A 20,728-nucleotide genomic window follows, 5' to 3' on the forward strand; every position below is an offset into this window, starting at 1 on the left:
AGGGATATGGAGAAGAGCTCAGTTGTGAGGGATATGGAGAAGAGCTCAGTTGTGAGGGATATGGAGAAGAGCTCAGTTGTGAGGGATATGGAGAAGAGCTCAGTTGTGAGGGATATGGAGAAGAGCTCAGTTGTGAGGGATATGGAGAAGAGCTCAGTTATGAGGGGCATGGGGAGGAGAAGAGCTCAGCTATGAGGGGCATGGGGAGGAGAAGAGCTCAGCTATGAGGGGCATGGGGAGGAGAAGAGCTCAGCTATGAGGGGCATGGGGAGGAGAAGAGCTCAGCTATGAGGGGCATGGGGAGGAGAAGAGCTCAGCTATCAGGGGCATGGGGAGGAGAAGAGCTCAGCTATCAGGGGCATGGGGAGGAGAAGAGCTCAGCTATCAGGGGCATGGGGAGGAGAAGAGCTCAGCTATCAGGGGCATGGGGAGGAGAAGAGCTCAGCTATCAGGGGCATGGGGAGGAGAAGAGCTCAGCTGGCATGGGGAGGAGAAGAGCTCAGCTGGCATGGGGAGGAGAAGAGCTCAGCTATGAGGGGCATGGGGAGGAGAAGAGCTCAGCTATGAGGGGCATGGGGAGGAGAGGAACTCAGCTATGAGGGGCATGGGGAGGAGAAGAGCTCAGCTATGAGGGGCATGGGGAGGAGAGGAACTCAGCTATGAGGGGCATGGGGAGGAGAGGAACTCAGCTATGAGGGGCATGGGGAGGAGAAGCTCAGCTATGAGGGATATGGGGAGGAGAAGCTCAGCTATGAGGGATATGGGGAGGGGGGGAGAAGAGCTCAGCTATGAGGGATATGGGGGGGGGGAGAAGAGCTCAGCTATGAGGGATGGGGGAAAAGAGCTCAGCTATGAGGGATGGGGGAAAAGAGCTCAGCTATGAGGGATAGGGGAAAAGAGCTCAGCTATGAGGGATGGGGGAAAAGAGCTCAGCTATGAGGGATGGGGGAAAAGAGCTCAGCTATGAGGGATGGGGGAAAAGAGCTCAGCTATGAGGGATGGGGGAAAAGAGCTCAGCTATGAGGGATGGGGGAAAAGAGCTCAGCTATGAGGGATGGGGGAAAAGAGCTCAGCTATGAGGGATGGGGGAAAAGAGCTCAGCTATGAGGGATGGGGGAAAAGAGCTCAGCTATGAAGGATGGAGGAGAAGCTCAGCTATGAAGGGTGTGTTTGGGAAGCTTCATGCCAGCCCCTCCCACCATCCATCGTCTGCCTGCATTGCACAGAGACCCAGTGATGACATCACCAAGTCTATAATAATGATAATTATTATAAAATATTTTTTTAATAAATTAAAAATTAAGCTATAGTACCATCTGAAAATGTTAATGTTTTTTTATAGCTTCCTGTGCCCCCACTGGGGAGACTTATCCTCTCATTTTGTCCTGGTAATAATTGGGTGAAGGGGGGTCAACATTTTACAACTGTCATTGGAACAAGCATTGGGGCGGTCCCTTAATTTTGGGGAGATTTCCACGTATTTCCTGTTGCATCTCTGGCAACAGGAAGCATAATAACTCCCTAATGGGGACACCGACAGAAATGGAACCACAGTGGAGGTTCTAACCCTTACCCGCTCCGTTCCAAACGGGTTTTTGCTGGAGTTTTTGCCTTCCCGTCCACCACCCATTACGCAGCTGGTCTTCTTTTCTGGGAAGCCAATCCGGAACCCCAGCGCTGCAAGACTTGGACTAACAACATAAGAATCACGCAAATCATTTTTCAGACTTATAGTTCTTAATTGTCATTGGACGTTTACATTCTAACCCACGAATCTCATTATCCATCTTTTACATGAACCCAATTATACTTTATTTTGGATGGTCCTTCGAGGCGAAGCGGACACTCGGGATTGGGGGGAACATCCAAAGAACGATGGAAAGAGCGGCTAGGAGGTATTTTATTGCCCTGAGTTCAGATTTGGTTTTGCTAAAAATAGTCACCACCTTTGTCCTTGGGGGTTGGTGCCGAGTCCCTGAGTGCGGCCATTTTGTCAAAGCCATCGTCACTGTTGATTCTTTGGCCTCTAGTGTTCTCCATCCAGTGTGGGCACGCTGGCCAGAGACGGGATGATGCGTTTGTAAATCTCGATCCCGCGCAGGAAGACGCCCTCGTTCAAGTATTCGTTGTGATCGTGCAGCAAGATGGGGGTGTTATTCATTGGGGAGAAGCCGAGGGCATCGTAACCGGCCTGGGGAGAGCAAAGGGGGCAGGTTAAAGTTTTACTGTTACCAACATGGTGGAGGAGACCATCTTGCAGAAGATAAAAAAGAAATTAGATGAGAAGATAAAAAGAAGAAACAAAAATAAGTTCTAATATATAAAATACATTTTTGGACACCTAGAAGTCCTCTTGCAGGTATACATAAAGCTGGATGGAGAATGGTCTTTAATGGCATTAATAGGCGACTGCCACCACCCCCAAGGAGTTGGAGGATAGACACTAGAGGGTCAACCAATTTAGCAGCCAAAACACAGCGGGCCAGATTCATAAAGAAGATACGACCGGCCAGATTCGGAGATACGACGGCGTATCTATGCGCCTGATTCATAGAATCAGGTTACGCATTGATCTCCCTAAGATCCGACAGGTGTAAGTGACTTACACCGTCGGATCTTAGGCTGCAATTCCAGGCCGGCCGCTAGGTGGCGATTCCATTGCGGTCGGCGTAGAATATGCAAATGAGTCGTTACGCCGATTCACGAAGGCACGCTTGCCTGTCGCAGTAAATTTACGCCGTTTGCGTATGAGATATGCGGCGTAAAGATAAACATGCCCCCTAGGCGGCTTAGCCAATGTTAAGTATGGCCGTCGTTCCCGCGTCGAAATTTGAAAATTAACATTGTTTGCGCAAGTCGTCCGTGAATGGCGCTGGACGCTGTTAACGTCGAAAACAATGACGTCATTTAGCGCAATGCACGTCGGGAAATTTTAGGGATGGAGCATGCGCAGTACGATCGGCGCGGGAACGCGCCTAATTTAAATGATACACGCCCCATTTGAATTAGGCGGGCTTGCGCCGGACGGATTTACGCTACGCCGCCGCAAGTTTACAGGCAAGTGCTTTGTGAATCAAGCACTTGCCCATAAAACTTTCCTTACGTTACGCCGATTCTACCTGAATCTGGCCCAGCCTTTCTAGAAATTATCCTCAAACTTCATCCTGCCGAGACAAATTTTGATAAAGAAAAAGTTGCATAGCTCAGAAGACAATGGGGTAGATTCAGAGAGCAATTGCGCCTGCATAACCATAGTTACGCAGCGCAATTGCTTACTTGCGCTGGCGTATCGAATGCTCCTGATTCAGGAACCTCGATACGCCGACTGCAGCCTAAGATATGCCTGGCATAAGGCTCTTGGGCTGCATTCTTACGCAGGCCGCTAGGTGGCGTTCCCGTAGTGGTCAGCGTAGAGTATGCAAATTGCATACTAATGCCGATTCACAACCATACGCGCGCCCTGCGTACGCAGTTTACTTCGTTTGCGTACGCCGTTTTTTGTGTAAGGCTGCCCCTGCTATTAGCAGGGGCAGCCAATGCTACGTATACCCGTCGTTCCCGCGTCGCGTTTTTGAAAAATGAAGTCGTTTGCGTAAGTGATTCGTGAATGGCGCTTGACGCCATTCACGTTCACTTTGAAGCAAATGACGTCATTTACCGCAATGCACGTCGGGAAAGTTTCCCGACGGAGCATGCGCACTACGTTCGGCGCGGGAACACGCCTAATTTAAATGATCCACGCCCCCTATGGGATCATTTAAATTGCGTGCTCTTACGCCGGGCATTTTTCAGGAGCGCCCACGCAATTTACAGAGCTACTGCTCTGTGAATCGTAGCGTAGCGCAGGTAATTTACGGAGGCACAGCGGCAAAACGGTGCGCTGCGCCTCCGTAAGAACTGCGCAAATGTACCTGAATCTACCCCAATAGTCCCGAATTTTCTGCAACAGTCCCGCATCTTGTCCCGACGTTGTGTCCTGGGATCACAGCGAGGAAGGCAAAAAGTGTGAGCCAGCATTCTAGAAGATACAAAGGGAGAAAGTTCATCTGTACTCACAGTCCGGACGTAACGACTGTCTGTGGCAGCAGGAAAAATCTCCGGCTTCAGCTTCAAACCCCTGAAATGGAAGCATTTGTTAAACTTTTGGATCTTTTTCCTATATCTATATCATATCACACATCACATATTGTCTGAATGCAGAGTTGCCTCTTTATATTATATATTATTATATTAGAGTAACGGTTTGGCACCCCATCATTTTATTGCACATAAACACAAATATACAACCCCATTTTTTGGCGAAATATAAAAAGATGAAGTTGCATTGAGTAAATGGACAACAAACATGTCAAGTGTTTAAACTGTGCGCACCTGTGAAACAGCGACAAACCTCAGAACCCCAAATCGTCCATAGGTGGCGCTTATAAAGTCTTTATAGGTCAACAGTTTAGAGTAAACCGCGAATGGCGGCCCCAGAATTGTCGCTCTCACTCTGGAATGATACTTAGTATACGTAATGCAATTGACGGTTTTTCGTACATAAATGCACCTGACATTAGTAGGTGTACCTGGGGATGAGGGGGAGGGATCTTTAAATTAGTTTTTCATTTATCATATTCATTTCTTTTTAAAGCTTTTTTGTTGTTGTTGTTTACACTTAACTGCAATGCTATCACAAGGGGGCTGATAGTATAGTAGACATGACAGGACCGGTCCTCTTTAACTGGTGCAATACCGGGGCACCTTCACCCCTTTCCTGCCCATGCCAATTTTCAGCTTTTGGCGCTTTCGCACTTTTAATAACAATTGCACGGTCATGCAACACTGTACCCAGATAGGTGGCACTAATGGGGACAGATAGGCGGCACTAATGGGCACAGATAGGCGGCACTGACTGGCATCACCGATGGGCACTGTTGGGGCTGCCCTAATTATCAATGCAGATCTCCCCTGTGAGGAAATGCCGCCGATTGGACAGAGCGGATCACATCGGCTCTTTACCGCGATCGGTGATGCATCATGTCCCAGGGACACAGGGCACCGCCAATCGCCGCTCTGTGCGCCCGCCCCCCCCCCCCCAAGCACGGCGAGAGTGGGTCCCAGAATGAGAGAGCGCCCATCAATTGTCAATAGGGCGGGCAGGAGGTGGTTAAGGAGATATCAGAAGTCTATTTGAACCCTTATGTCACCTTTGGACCTCAGTGAAGCTGACCAAGCACAGATTGCACTTGATCGGCTTGTTATCCGGTCGGGAATGACAGCCTGATCCTGGAAGCGGCAAAATGCTCACCACTTCCAGGTTCATCCACCAGAGGAGAGATCAGTCAATGACCTTCGCCGGTCTCTCCCCCCCCCCTCTCTGCTCTACCCATCATCTCGGGCTGGTAGACAAGGGGTTAAAGTAGATGTCTCACTGAATGAAATGTAGTTTGTAAAGCAACGATGATCTCTTGTCTACTCACAGCTCCTTGCAGGGGTCACTGAACGCTTTCCACCAAGGATTTGTGTCGTTCGGGGTGGTGATCCTCTCGTTCATACATTTCTGGGGGCAATACAGACACATTTATTCACATCCCTCTATTAATATTTCAATGTTTCAAGTGCATCTATAGTCAAAATGTAAAATAAAAATAATAATCATAATAATAATTAAATAAAAATTAATAAATTAAAATTACATTAGTTATTTAAATGTATTAAAATGCATTTACTTAAAATGTATTGATTCATTTATTAAAAAAAAAAGAATTATTAGATTTTTATTATTCAATAATTAAAGTGCATCTATAGTCAAAATGTAAAATAAAAATAATAATAATTAAATAAATTAAAATAACATTAGTTATTTTAATTTATTAAAATGCATTTACTTAAAATGTATTGATTAATTTATAAAAAAAAAGTTCCCCACTGACCTGGTGGTACTCCGGGGTACCTAATCACCCTGCTAGAGAGCCGCACCCACCTGGTGGTACTCCTATGTCATCTGATCAGCCTACTAGAGGATCCCACTCACCCGGTGGTACTCCCAGGTTACCTGATCACCTCCCTAGTGGACCCCACTCACCTTGTGGTACTCTCAGGTGACAATTACCCCATTAGAGAGCCGCACTGCTAGAAGATCCCCCTCACCTGGTGCCACTCCCAGGGCACCTGAGGGCTGAAATCCCCTGGTGGTACTCCCAGGTCACGATTACCCCATTAGAGAGCCGCACTCACCTGGTGGTACTCCCAGGTCACCTGATCACCAGCCGCACGACACCACCCCTCCATCTTTGCCTCAAACTCCTGCAGGGAGAAAAGTAACATTTAGGAGGAAAATGTCCGAATCACTTCATTGGGAGCTTTCATGGAGGTTTACCAAAATGAAAACTGCACAGCTAGAATGCGTCTGGTCCTTTGGTGGAACACAGACAGTTTAAAGCTGAACTTCAGGCAAACCAAATATTGTCGAATACATAAATGCTAAAATATATAAGTTGAAAAAGGGTCCCTGGGCAAAGTAATGCTTTGAGGCCTCTACAATGGAGACAGCGCAGGTAAACAGACCACATATCCCCCCAGCACTCTGACCCCTCTACACCCCACATATCCCCCCAGCACTCTGACCTCTCTACACCCCAGATATCCCCCCAGCACTCTGACCCCTCTACACCCCAGATATCCCCCCAGCACTCTGACCCCTCTACACCCTAGATATCCCCCCAGCACTCTGACCTCTCTACACCCCAGATATCCCCCCAGCACTCTGACCCCTCTACACCCCAGATATCCCCCCAGCACTCTGACCCCTCTACACCCTAGATATCCCCCCAGCACTCTGACCCCTCTACACCCCAGATATCCCCCCAGCACTCTGACCCCTCTACACCCCAGATATCCCCCCAGCACTCTGACCCCTCTACACCCCAGATATCCCCCCAGCACTCTGACACTTCTACACCCCAGATATCCCCCCAGCACTCTGACCCCTCTACACCCTAGATATCACCCAGCACTCTGACCCCTCTACACCCCAGATATCTCCCCAGCACTCTGACCCCTCTACACCCCAGATATCCCCCCAGCACTCTGACCCCTCTACACCCCAGATATCCCCCCAGCACTCTGACCCCTCTACACCCCAGATATCCCCCCAGCACTCTGACCCCTCTACACCCCAGATATCCCCCCAGCACTCTGACCCCTCTACACCCCAGATATCCCCCCAGCACTCTGACCCCTCTACACCCCAGATATCCCCCCCAGCACTCTGACCCCTCTACACCCCAGATATCCCCCCAGCACTCTGACCCCTCTACACCCCAGATATCCCCCCAGCACTCTGATCCCTCTACACCCCAGATATCCCCCCAGCACTCTGATCCCTCTACACCCCAGATATCCCCCCAGCACTCTGATCCCTCTACACCCCAGATATCCCCCCAGCACTCTGATCCCTCTACACCCCAGATATCCCCCCAGCACTCTGACCCCTCTACACCCCAGATATCCCCCCAGCACTCTGACCCCTCTACACCCCAGATATCCCCCCAGCACTCTGCCCCCTCTACACCCCAGATATCCCCCCAGCACTCTGCCCCCTCTACACCCCAGATATCCCCCCAGCACTCTGACCCCTCTACACCCCAGATATCCCCCCAGCACTCTGACCCCTCTACACCCCAGATATCCCCCCAGCACTCTGACCCCCTGTACACCCTGCTTTGGGGAAAGTGCAGGGCCCCCACCATGCAGCTGGGGCCCCTGGGCAATGCCCAGGTGTGCCCTCTCATTAAGACAGCACTGGCTACAGGAAGATGCGCAGTCCTTCACCAAATCCATTGGCCATATATTACAATGCCGATATAAGAAGAAAAGAATCTTGGGAGGGTCGCCACCTTACCTGTAAGTTGACAGTAGGAGGGATTCGAAGGTCAAAGGTCGCCGACATGTCGGTGGGAATCACGTTGCAGGAGACCCCTCCGTTCACTTTGGTCATGTTGACTGTGGTGACGTCTCCGAGAGAGAGTTGGGGATTAGACTGCAACCTGAGAAATAAACGGGATTCATGTGTGGGGAAATAATACATTCATTAAAATGTAACTAAGCCCATTCGATTTTAGTCAACTAAAACTGCATTTTAGTCAAAAGACTATAACTAAAACTAAATTGAAATTTGATGTCAAAATGAACACAGCTTATACAGAGGATCCAATTGGCTCGTCATGCACAGGACCGACTCATTGGCTTGGCAGACCCCGCACAATTCCCATTACGAGGACTTACCTTTTCTTCTCCTTCTCTCGGAGTTCCAGAAAACTATTGATGATAGAATGCTGAAAAAAAACAGAAATAGATAATTGGTGAAATGAAAAGTATCCGATTGGTTGGTATTGTTGCCTTGTGAGTTTATGTGAAATCTCCATTAATAGTTGTAAAATATTGTAATTTTGAATATATTTCATGTAACGTGCATCTATGAAAGGCATGCAGAACTCTGACCCCTCTACACCCCAGATATCCCCCCAGCACTCTGACCCCTCTACACCCCAGATATCCCCCCGAGCTCTCTGACCCCTCTACACCCCAGATATCCCCCGAGCGCTCTGACCCTTCTACACCCCAGATATGCCCCCAGCACTCTGACCCCTCTACACCCCAGATATCCCCCAGCACTCTGACCCCTCTACACCCCAGATATCCCCCCCAGCACTCTGACCCCCTCTACACCCCAGATATCCCCCAGCACTCTGACCCCTCTACACCCCAGATATCCCCCCCAGCACTCTGACCCCTTTACATCCCAGATATCCCCCCCAGCACTCTGACCCCTCTACACCCCAGATATCCCCCCAGCACTCTGACCCCTCTACACCCCAGATATCCCCCCAGCACTCTGATCCCTCTACACCCCAGATATCCCTCCAGCACTCTGACCCCTCTACACCCCAGATATCCCCCCAGCACTCTGACCCCTCTACACCCCAGATATCCCCCCAGCACTCTGACCCCTCTACACCCCAGATATCCTCCCCCCAGCACTCTGACCCCTCTACATCCCAGATATCCCCCCCAGCACTCTGATCCCTCTATACCCCGATATCCCCCCAGCACTCTGACCCCTCTACACCCCAGATATCCCCCCAGCACTCTGACCCCTCTACACCCCAGATATCCCCCCCAGCACTCTGATCCCTCTATACCCCGATATCCCCCCAGCACTCTGACCCCTCTACACCTCAGATATCCCCCCAGCACTCTGACCCCTCTACACCCCAGATATCCCCCCAGCACTCTGACCCCTCTACACTCCAGATATCCCCCCCAGCACTCTGACCCCTCTACACCCCATACAAGAGTGAAGGGAACTCACAAGTTTAGAGGCGGCGGTGTTCTCTATGAATCGAGAGCCGTGTCCGGGGTCTCCTCTGCAATGGACGGTTATCCCTGCAAAACCAGAAAGTCAGAGCAACAATCTCATTTATGAATAATGAACAGATGTACTCTGCTGTAGAAGAGGCACATCCCATCACATGACCTGTGATAGGATAATAAATACGGAGGATAATAAATACGGAGGGAGGTCCTATCACATGACCCATCATAGGACCTCCCTCCATATTTATTATCCCATCACATGACCCGTCATAGGACCTCCTTCCATATTTAATTATCCCATCACATGACCCGTCATAGGACCTCCCTCCATATTTATTATCCCATCACATGACCTGTCATAGGACCTCCCTCCATATTTATTATCCCATCACATGACCCGTCATAGGACCTCCCTCCATATTTATTATCCCATCACATGACCCGTCATAGGACCTCCCTCCATATTTATTATCCCATCACATAACCTGTGATAGGACCTCCCTCCATATTTATTATCCCATCACATGACCTGTCATAGGGGCTTCCTCCGTATTTATTTAGTTGTGTTTTGTGTCTGAGAACAGGATGATGTAGACGGCTGCGATTTTGTTAGTACAATCTTAAAAGCCAAAATGTAGTCAATTAAAAAAAAAAATGCAAGAGTCCCTGGTACTAGTGCTGGCAGTCCTAGTTGAAAAAAATCTTGTATCCCCCCCATATCTAAACCCCCAGTGGTAACCTTTTGCCACTTGGTGGGAGGAGGTGATGACAGGAGCGCTGGCAGGGGACCCAAGCAAAGGGGGATCCACAAATGTAAAACATTTTTACTTTATTAACCATTTTATGGATTACAAATGAAAGACAAAATGACTTACACCATACACACTTCTCTCCGTAAAATACACTGAATTCCTCTGAGGGGTTCGCAAGACCTGAAAAGAGGGGCAAAGGAGTGAACAAAGCAGAGAGTGCTTGAGAAAGAAAAAAAGAGAAAGGAGAAAAAAAAAATAAAAGAAGAGAAAAGCGAGAAGAAGAGAAAAGCGAGAAGAAGAGAAAAGCGAGAAGAAGAGAAAAGCGAGAAGAAGAGAAAAGCGAGAAGAAGAGAAAAGCGAGAAGAAGAGAAAAGCGAGAAGAAGAGAAAAGCGAGAAAGAAAAAAATGATAAAAGAGAAATGGAAAAAAGAAAAAAGACAAAATAGAAATAAAAAAAAATAGAAATAAAAAAAAATAAAAATAAAAAGAAGGAGAAAAGAAGAGATAAAGAGAGAAAAAAAATGATAGAGAATGAAAGATAAAGAGGGAATGAGAAAAAGACAGGGAAAGAGAAAGAATTGAATATCAGGAAAGAGAGATTGGGGAAGAGATACAGGAAAGGAAATAACACCAGTGTACAGGAGGAAGAGTCTTGTACCTTCATCGAGGGTAATTCCGGGGTTCAGTGCTCGGAACTCGGGGTGCTCTGCAAAGATCTCCATCCCGGTGTGACCCCCAATTTCTTCATCTGTCATAGAGATACAGGTAAGTATATTCTGTCATTTTCTGATGCGGTTTAGTAGCGGTGGTGTGGTGCGTTTCTTCTGTGCTACCATGTAAAAATTTGTTCTCACATGTAACCCCCCCCCATCTCCACCATGTCACCCCAATGTACATCACCTGGGACCATCGTCAGGTGAATGGTACGTGGGAATCGAACTCCCTCAGCCTTCAGCTGGCGGATGGCTTCCAGATACCTACAGAATAGAAAGTGAAGGTATTAGAGAGGAGAGGAAATAGATTAAATGCCACGCTCTCCGCCTGTAACAAACTCCACCTCTTCCACCTCAACCAAAACCCACCCTCTCCGCCTGTAACAAACTCCACCTGTCCCACCCGAACCAAACCACACCCCTTCCACCAGAACCAAACCACGCCCCTTCCACCAGAACCAACCCCCACCCTCTCCCACCTGAACCAAACCACACCCTCTCCCACCTGAACCAAACCACACCCTCTCCCACCTGAATCAAACCACACCCTCTCCCACCTGAACCAAACCACACCCTCTCCCACCTGAACCAACCCCCACCCTCTCCCACCTGAACCAAACCCCACCCTCTCCCACCTGAACCAAACCCCACCCTCTCCCACCTGAACCAAACCCCACCCTCTCCCACCTGAACCAAACCCCACCCTCTCCCACCTGAACCAAACCCCACCCTCTCCCACCTGAACCAAACCCCACCCTCTCCCACCTGAACCAAACCCCACCCTCTCCCACCTGAACCAACCCCCACCCTCTCCCACCTGATCCAAACCCCACCCTCTCCAACCTGAACCAAACCCCACCCTCTCCCACCTGAACCAAACCACACCCCTTCCACTTGAACCAATCCCCACCCTCTCCCACCTGAACCAATCCACACCCTCTTGACCTGAATAAAACCCTGTCTCTTCTACCTGCACCATACCCTGCCTGCTCCAAATTCCAACTCTTTTACCTGCACCTAACCCCGCCCTCCCCACCTGTACCTAACCCCGCCCTCCCCACCTGCTTCAAACTCCACCTCTTCCATGCAACCAAGCCTCACCCTCTCTTTCCTCCCACCTGTCACTGCCTCCACCCCTCTACTGACTTACTGGATGGTGACGGATTTCATGTCCTGCGTCCCTCTTGCATAGATATTTCCATCTTTATCTTTGTGGGCAGAGAATGGGGGATGGGTCCAGAACTCCTGAAACACGATACAGTTACATGTTATTTATTTATTTTACAGCCATGGCTAGTTCCTCCCTCTCAGGTAGAATGCTGGTATCCCAACCATGGCCACCCAACCATGGCCACCCAACCATGGCCCTTCCAGGAAGGTCTCCCAGCTGGAATCCTCATTAATGTAACATTATGAGAATTGCAGCAGGAGGATGGAGACTCCTTTTCTGCAACAAGGGAAAGGAGAGGAAAAAGGACACCTGAGAACTCCTCCATGGGACAGACTCACCACTAAGGTCCCTGATATGCTGCAGAAGGAAGTAAGTGACTCGAGCCGCCTTCATCTATCCATAATTATCAGTAGAGTGATCATTAATAACGCCCAAATCCCAGCGTCCCCCACCCCCAACTCCCAGCGTCCCCCACCCCCAACTCCCAGCGTCCCCCCAAAGCCCAGCGTCCCCCAACTCTCAGCGTCCCCCCCGTCCACCTCACCTCAAACACAGGGACCACGTCCGTGTGAGAATTCAGGATCACCGACTTGAGATGAGGCTTTGTCCCCGTCCAGGTGAGGATGATGATCGGCTTCCCCGGAACAAACTATAAGAGACGACCAGATATCATTATGAGGTCACCGTTCTTGTCAAGTGGACCCGTCAGTAACAAGTCTCCATGAATAATGACACATTACAATATACAGCAACAGGATCAATACACAGAGAAGCTCCACCTTTTATCATTAAAAACCCATTGCCTAGGCTGAGATGAGGTCACTAATCAGTGACTTTGCCTAGGCTGAGGCGAGGTCACCAATCAGTGGTGTTGCCTAGGCTAAGGTGAGGTCACCAGCCAGTGATGATGCCTAGGCTGAAGTGAGGTCACCAATCAGTGATGTTGCCTAGGCTGAGGTCACCAATCAGTGATGTTGCCTAGGCTGAGCCGAGGTCACCAATCAGTGAAGTTGCCTAGGCTGAGGTGAGGTCACCAGCCAGTGACTTTCCCTAGGCTGAGGTGAGGTCACCAGTCAGTGAAGTTGCCTAGGCTGAGGTGAGGTCACCAGCCAGTGAAGTTGCCTAGGCTGAGGTGAGGTCACCAGCCAGTGAAGTTGCCTAGGCTGAGGTGAGGTCACCAGCCAGTGAAGTTGTCTAGGATGTGAGGTCACCAATCAGTGACTTTCCCTAGGCCAGTGTTTCTCAATTCCAGTCCTCAGGCCCCCCCAACAGGTCAGGTTTTCAGGATTTCCCTCAGATGAAAAGGCTGTGGTGATTACTAAGGCAGTGAAACTGATCAAATCACCTGTGCAAAATAATGGAAATCCTGAAAACCTGACCTGTTGGGGGGGCCTGAGGACTGGAATTGAGAAACACTGCCCTAGGCTGAGGTGATGTCTGCTGCAGGCAAGATGAAGCATTTCCTCCAACAATCAGACTGCAACATTGAAACTTTTGCCAATGTGGACATCTGAACACAACTCCAGGATTTTCAGGACTGTGTAATCTCTGAACCGACATCTCAGTCCAGGAAGTAGATGGTGACCCTGGATGATGCCTGAACAAATATGGTATTTTCAGGAGTAATACTGCGACCTCTGTGAGGTCATAACTGGAAATGTTACACTGACATATTACTGAGCCTCATGTGTCTTCTGGAATCTCGGTGTGATTTGTGTATTTCTTCCAGATCTGGGCAGTAATCCAGTGTGAGACTTCCTGTAATAAAGACCGCCCACTGCTGCTCTCTCTCCCCTTGTGCAGGTGGACTGGTCTGGTCTCCGCCCCTCCTGTAGTTTTCTGCAGTGGGTGGAGCCTGATGGGCTCCTCCCACAGCTCTGCTCTCTGTACAGTGATGATGTCACTGTTCCTTTTGAAAAAGGTAATACCTGGGTGGGCGAAGACATTTGGTGCAAATAAAAAAGGATTTATATCTTTTGTGGCTATTTTAGTAGAACTTTCTGTGGCCGGAGTTCAGCTTTAAGTTGTAGAGATTTCAAGTGAGCGTGGAGCCCGACTCTGCCGTCCTGGTCAGACATTTTGATAAATGAAACATATTGCTCTATTTTTCTTGCTCAGTGTACAGACCTCCAATATTCTGCTCTCCAGTCCGATCTCTTCCGCCATCTTGAACAGAAAGCGTTTGATTCCATCTGTAATACAAGAAGAAAAATTACCTTGAAGTGCCCCTCCCCCCCACTGAAAATACTACAGACACAGATTTATCTGCAGGGTTCTATTTACATTTCCCCTTTATTCAGCTTCTCCTAGCCTGAAACTTCAGCTTGGAGTCGAGAGATATAGAACAAGAGAGAGCAGGAGAGCACAAGATTGAGAAGGAGAGAGTAACAGAACAAGAGAGAGAGGAGGTGAGCATAAGAGCGAGCAGCAATGAAAGAGAGAGAGAGAGAGCAGAAGAGCACGAGAGCGAGAAGAGCACGAGATTAAGAAAAGCACGAAAGCGAGAAGAGCACGAGAGTGAGAAGGAGAGAGCAGGAGAGCACGAGAGCGAGATAAGCTCAAGAGAGAGAGAAGAGCAAGAAGAGCACGAGAGATACCGACAACAAGAGAGCACTAGAGCGAGAAGGAGAGAGCAGAAGAGCACGAGAGCGAGATAAGCTCAAGAGCGCGAGAGAGAGAGAGAGAGAGAGAGAGAGAGAGAGAGAGAGAGAGAGAGAAGAGCAAGAAGAGCACAAGAGCGAGAAGAGCACAAGAGCGAGGAGAGCACAAGAGCGAGGAGAGCACAAGAGCGAGGAGAGCACAAGAGCGAGAGAGCAAGAAGAGCAAGAAGAGCAAGAGAGACCAACAACAAGAGAGCACGAGAGCGAGAAGAGCACGAGAGCGAGAAGAGCACGAGAGCACGAAGAGCACGAAGAGCGAGAAGGAGAGCACGAGAGCGAGATAAGCTCAAGAGCGAGAGAGAGAGAAGAGCAAGAAGAGCACGAGAGCAAGAAGAGCACGAGAGATACCGACAACAAAAGAGCACAAGAGCGAGAAGAGCACGAGAGACAGAAGAGCACGGGAGCCAGAAGAGCACGGGAGCCAGAAGAGCAAGAGAGACCGACAACAAGAGAGCACGAGTGCAAGAAGGAGAGCACGAGAGCGAGATAAGCACAAGAGCGAGAGAGCAAGAAGAGCACGAGAGCGAGAAGAGCACGAGTGCAAGAAGGAGAGAGCAGGAGAGCAAGAGACAGAGAGAAAGAGAGAAAGAGAGAAAGAGAGAAAGAGAGACAGAGAGAAAGAGAGAAAGAGAGAAAGAGAGAAAGAGAGAAAGAGAGAAAGAGAGAAAGAGAGAAAGAGAGAAAGAGAGAAAGAGAGAAAGAGAGAAAGAGAGAAAGAGAAAGAGAGAGAGAGAGAGAAGTAAAGAAAAAGAAAAGAAGGGAAGAGAGAGAAAAAAAAAGCCTTTAAAAGAGTCTCCACTGAAAAGAGAGCAAATAGGAGAGAGAAGAGAAAGTGGGAGAGAGAGAAGGGGGGGGGGGGGGGGGAGAGAGGAAAAATAACAAGAAACTAAAAAGGAGTGACAAAGAAAGGAAAAAAAAAAAAAAAGGAGAAGATAAGAGAAAAAGAGGCCTTCAAAGAGCCTCCCCTGAGAATCCGATCTCTATTTGCAGGATTCAGTATGAAGGATCGACATTCCACCTCACTGAGCTTCTCTAAGCTCCATCCTCAGTTTAGGGTCAGAGGTTGAAGGTCAGCGGAGGTTTAGCAGTCTGTTGCCATGCTATGTGTCTAACTTCTCACTATGGGTGTTAGGGGAAAAATCCATGTTAGTAAATAAGGGGGAGGGATCTGTGCTCACTCCGACACCCAATCATTGGGAAGGGCTCTGTGGCGAGGGATTATATTCCAGTTTCCTGGAGTTCGGCTTTAACAGACAAAAAGGAACAAAGTGGATTATTAAGGCGGCAAACAGACTCCACAGTGAGAACTTTTCTTGGCTGAGCTCCGATCTTCGCATTGTACAGAGTTCAATATTCAGCGGTGGAACGGGGAGGAGGGGGAGGAGCTGCATTGGCGTCACGCCATTTCTTACCGTAGTCGGGCTCTGGCTGGATACTGCGGATCCTCAGATATTCCTGGAAGCGGGTGGTGGAGGGGTTCTCTGGGGGGGTCGTCATCTGTGGAGAACAAGACTCTCAGTATAGAAATTTCACCGTTCCAACTGCGCTCAGAAATCCAATATTCTCCGTAGACGCTGCGCCAAGGGGCCGGCGGAATTACAGACGCCCTTTCCTAATCTCAGCTCGACACGCCCTGCTTAACCCTGGCAGTGCCAGTTCTTGTGTTAATAAAGGAAGGCTAACCAGCCTTACCTATGGAGGGACTACAAGTCCCAGCATGTCCTACAGGCTTCTGAATGTATCATAAGAACGGAGAGTGGATTAGACCCCCTGTCAGGGTTTTATTGCGGTCTGTGCCCCCCCCCCCCCGTTAGGGAGATTCACCTGCTGTCTGTCCTCCATTAAAAACAAATTGCGATGCTTGAGGTGACGCCAAATGATCACTACGACCACCGCTACTTAGAAAGTCACTGAACCCCATCATATAAAAAAAACGATGAATAAATGATGTATTCCATGCTGTTCATACTCCTCACTATGAGATTCCTTTTCTGTATTCTGCAGAAAAAAAAACAAAAAAAAAAACTGGTTGATCCTGCTGCTCTCTATCGCCCCCTTCTGTCCATGTCCCCAGATCAGCTAGGGATATTGCAGAGCAGTGTTGGCAGCTCTGCACATGCTCAGTTCTCTGAGTTTCTATCCTGAGCATTTCCTCCCTATCACATCTGAGTAGCCTATGTGACTACAGAGTCACACATGTGAGCGTAACAATGATAAACAACAGCCCTCTCTCTCTCTCTCTCCCCCCCCTCCTCCTCCATGTCCACTAACCAGCCAAACACAATGGGGGGGGGGGGCAGTATATTGCATGTAGATTGATGGAGGCTTCACCTCCCTCTTCTGCCAAGACACAGGCTGGAAGGGCGTGGCACAGCCTATGTCTGGCCCAGACCATGATATTGCCAAAAAATAATAAAGATTTGATTTTGAATATATAGGCCCAGATTCTCAAAAAAACGCCTATCTTTAGGCGGGCGTAGCGCATTTCAGATACACTACGGCGCCGTAACTTAGAGCGGCAGGTCCCGTATTCAGAAACAACGTGGGGGTCACAAAACATTTGCATACAACGCGCCCCCTACCAGCCTAGTTTGAATTAGGCGGGCTTACGCCGTATCAGATACACTACGCCGCCGTAACTTAGAGCGGAAGATGTTTCTGAATACGGGACCTGCCGCTCTAAGTTACGGCGGCGTAGTGTATCTGATACGGCTTAAGCCCGCCTAATTCAAACTAGGCTGGTAGGGGGCGTGTTGTATGTAAATGTTTTGTGACCCCGCGTAAATGACGCTTTTATCGAACGGCGCATGCTCAGTATCACGTTGAATTTTCAAATTAAATTGCGCCCGCTCAATGCCTAGTCGACGTGAACGTAACTTACGTCCAGCCCCATTCACGGAAGACTTACGCAAACGACGTAAAAAGTGAAAAATTCGACGCTGTTCTGACGTCCATACCAAACATTGATACGCCTCATAGAGCAGGGGTAACTTTACGCCCAAAAAAGCCTTAAGGAAACAACGTAAAAAAATGCGCCGGGCGCACGTACGTTTGAGAATCGGCGTATCTAGCTCATTACAATATTCGACGCGTAAATCGACAGAAGCGCCACCTAGCGGCCAGCGTAAATATGCAACTTAGATACGACGACGTAAGAGACTTACACCAGTCGGATGTAATAGAAATCTATGCGTAACTGATTCTAAGAATCAGGCGCATCGATACGACGCCTCAAACTCAGAGTTACGACGGCGTATCTGGAGATACGATGGCGCAACTCGTACGTGAATCTGGGCCAATATATATCTTTTTTTTTCTTTTTGCAGGAACGCAGGGGAACGCGGAGGAACGCAGTTCCGGCACCCTCCAACACTGAATGTATTTTATGGTATGGCATGCTGGAGGGTCTATTGATGCTGGGGAATCTATTGTCGCTGGTGGGGGGGGGGTCAAATTTTTGTGGGATTCTATTGTTGCTGGGTAGGTATATTGTTTTTTTGGCTGGGGGGGGGGGGGTCAATTATTGTTGGGAGGGACCTACTGTTGAAAAGGAGAGGTCTATTGTTGCTTGATGTTGGAGGGTCTTATTGATGCTGGCTGCTGGGAGATCTGTTGTTGCTGCTGGGGGGTCTATTGTTGCTGTGGTGGTATTTTGTTTTCGGGGGTCCATTGTTGCTGGGAGGGAGTATGTTGCTGTGTGGGCTATGTCTGTTGTTGCTGGGGTGGCATTTTGTTTCGGGGGTCCATTGTTGCTTGGGGGGGGGGGGGTCTGTTGTGTAGGGGGATCTATTGTTGCTGTGGTGGGGGTCTATCAAATTCCATACAAATGCTGTTTCCGGGTTGAGAATGAACTACAAGTCCCAGCATGGCCCTCTCAATAATACTTTAACCCTATAATGAGAGTCCCTAGTGTGGAACGGCAAGTCCCAGCATGCCCTATCTCAATAATACTTTCCTAACCATCGCTGAGCCATTGAGCTGCATCACCCCCCCCCCTCCCCTCCCCCAACTGTAGAAAAACATGCAGCTTACAGCTCTCAGCATGGCATTCTCATCATCACTTATTTAGCCCAATGAGCCCCTGGGGTGGAACTACAAGTCCCAGCATGGCCCGCTCAGTAATACATTTTAACCCTATAATGAGTCACTGGTGTGGAACTACAAGTCCCAGCATGGCCCCCTCGGCAATATGTTGTTAACCCCATAATGAGTCCCTGGTGTGGAACTACAAACAATGAGAGACTACAAGTTCCAGCATGCCCCATTTTATTAATACTTCCCCAACTGTTGCAGAACCCGAATCAGCTCCAAGCACGGCCCTCTCAATAAGACTTTTTAAACCCTATAATGAGTCCCTGGTGTGGAACTACAAGTTCCAGCATGCCCCCATCTCATGGTCTTTGGGCTGTACTACAAGTTCCAGTTCCCTCCCCCCCATCTCATTAATACTTCCTTGTATAGGCACCCCCCCCTCCAACACATGACAGTGAACTACAGTTCCCAGCATTCTCCCATCAATATCACTTTTTTAACCCTATAATGAGTCCCTGGCGTGGAACTACAATCTCCAGCATGCACCAGCTCCTTTAACCATTACAGTCATTGGTCTTTCCCCTCCCCCTCCCCAAACGCATGCAGTTTCAGGGTTGATTATGAACTACAGGTCCCAGCATTCCCCTCTCAATGTAACCCTTACAGAGCATTAACTGTCTCCTACAATGAGAGACTACAAGTTCCAGCCCCCTCCATCTCATTAATACTTCCTTAACCATTGAGCTGTATAGTCACCCCCCCCCCCCCTCCAAACACATGAAAGTGAACTACAGTTCCCAGCATTCTCCTATCAATATCACTTTGTTTAACCCTATAATGAGTCCCTGGTGTGGAACTACAAGTTCCAGCATGCCCCGCCTCATAGCAGAGTCTTTGGGCTTTATAGGCGACACCCCCCCCCCCCCCCCCCCCCAAACACAAGCAGCTTCAGGGCTGACAATGAACTACAGGTCCCAGCATGATAGAGCCATGAAGCTCCTTCACATCCTTGTTGCAGATCAACACAGCATGACAATAAACTACATGTCCCAGCATGCTCTTCTCTATAATACCTTTTTTTTAACCCTTGCAGAGCATTAACTGTCCCCAATAGTGAGAGTTGAGAGTCCCTCGTGTGAAAGTTCCAGCATGTCCCATCCCATAGAAACACACAGATAATGAACTACATATCCCAGCATGGGAGGACCATGAAGATCAACACAACATGACAATGAACTACATGTCCCAGCATGCCTCACCCTGTAGGGGTTTCCTCCCCTCCCTCCAGTCCCAACACCAAATGCTGACCCCCAACTCTTCAACAGACAGATCATCACAGACCTCTAACTGCCAGCAGTCCCCATGGGGGGGGGGGGGTCATTCTTCTGCCCTTCCCCCAGCTGTCCCTTTTGTCCCTGCTGACAACAAGCTTCTAATGTCACAGCTCAGACTGGCAACTTCTACAATGTACCCCCCCAGAGCCCACCACACATTGCAATGCCCCCCTTGGCTGGGATCCTGCCAGCCACACACAGTCCCGCCCCCTCCTGTCCCCCCTGTCCCCTTACTCACTGCACCAGCCTTCTGTGATCACTGATCCACCCAGTGCACAGCCCTATATACCAGAGCCAGGCAGGCATCACCAATCCATCCCCGAGCTCATCCACCTCCAGACACACACATGTTACATTGTAACTCTTCACAGTCAGAACTATAAACAGAGAGAGAGAGAAAGAGAGAGAGCGAGAAAGAGAGAGAGAGAGAGAGAGAGAGAGAGAGAGAGAGAGAGAGAGAGAGAGAGGGAGAGAGAGAGAGAAAGAGAGAGAGAGAGAGAGAGAGAGAGAGAGAGAGAGAGGAGAGAGAGAGAGAGAGAGGAGAGAGAGAGAGAGAGAGGAGAGAGAGAGAGAGAGGAGAGAGAGGAGAGAGAGGAGAGAGAGGAGAGAGAGAGAGAGAGAGAGAGAGAGAGAGAGGAGAGAGAGAGAGAGAGAGGAGAGAGAGAGAGAGGAGAGAGAGAGAGAGAGAGAGAGAGAGAGAGGAGAG

General features: G+C 49.2%; 1 protein-coding gene across 1 annotated transcript; it reads right to left on the reverse strand.

Annotated features, from left to right (window-relative positions):
• Positions 1-1,718: 1,718 nt before the first annotated feature.
• On the reverse strand, positions 1,719-20,357 carry ACY1 (aminoacylase 1). Its single transcript, XM_040358702.1, has 15 exons — positions 20,261-20,357; positions 16,069-16,153; positions 14,124-14,188; positions 12,541-12,645; positions 11,976-12,070; positions 11,013-11,089; positions 10,771-10,860; positions 10,236-10,292; positions 9,356-9,429; positions 8,269-8,318; positions 7,886-8,030; positions 6,220-6,288; positions 5,463-5,542; positions 4,057-4,117; positions 1,719-2,191 (listed from the first exon to the last, which is right to left on the reverse strand). The coding sequence occupies exons 2-15, from the start codon at positions 16,151-16,153 to the stop codon at positions 2,027-2,029; spliced, it is 1,218 nt and encodes a 405-aa protein (XP_040214636.1). The 5' UTR covers positions 20,261-20,357; the 3' UTR covers positions 1,719-2,026.
• Between the last annotated feature and the right edge of the window lie 371 nt (positions 20,358-20,728).

This window comes from Rana temporaria, chromosome 7, assembly GCF_905171775.1.
Source record: "Rana temporaria chromosome 7, aRanTem1.1, whole genome shotgun sequence".
NCBI classification, from domain to species: Eukaryota; Metazoa; Chordata; class Amphibia; order Anura; family Ranidae; genus Rana; species Rana temporaria.

Bases quoted from the DNA above. Each gene is read 5' to 3' on its own strand.
- ACY1 (XM_040358702.1), bottom strand. From the start codon at position 16,153: ATGACGACCCCCCCAGAGAACCCCTCCACCACCCGCTTCCAGGAATAT. The intron at 9,430-10,235 runs GTAAGTCATTTT...CTGGTTTTGCAG, and splicing joins CGGAGAGAAGTGTGTATGGT to GGATAACCGTCCATTGCAGA. The intron at 4,118-5,462 runs GTGAGTAGACAA...CTTCCATTTCAG, and splicing joins AGTGACCCCTGCAAGGAGCT to GGGTTTGAAGCTGAAGCCGG.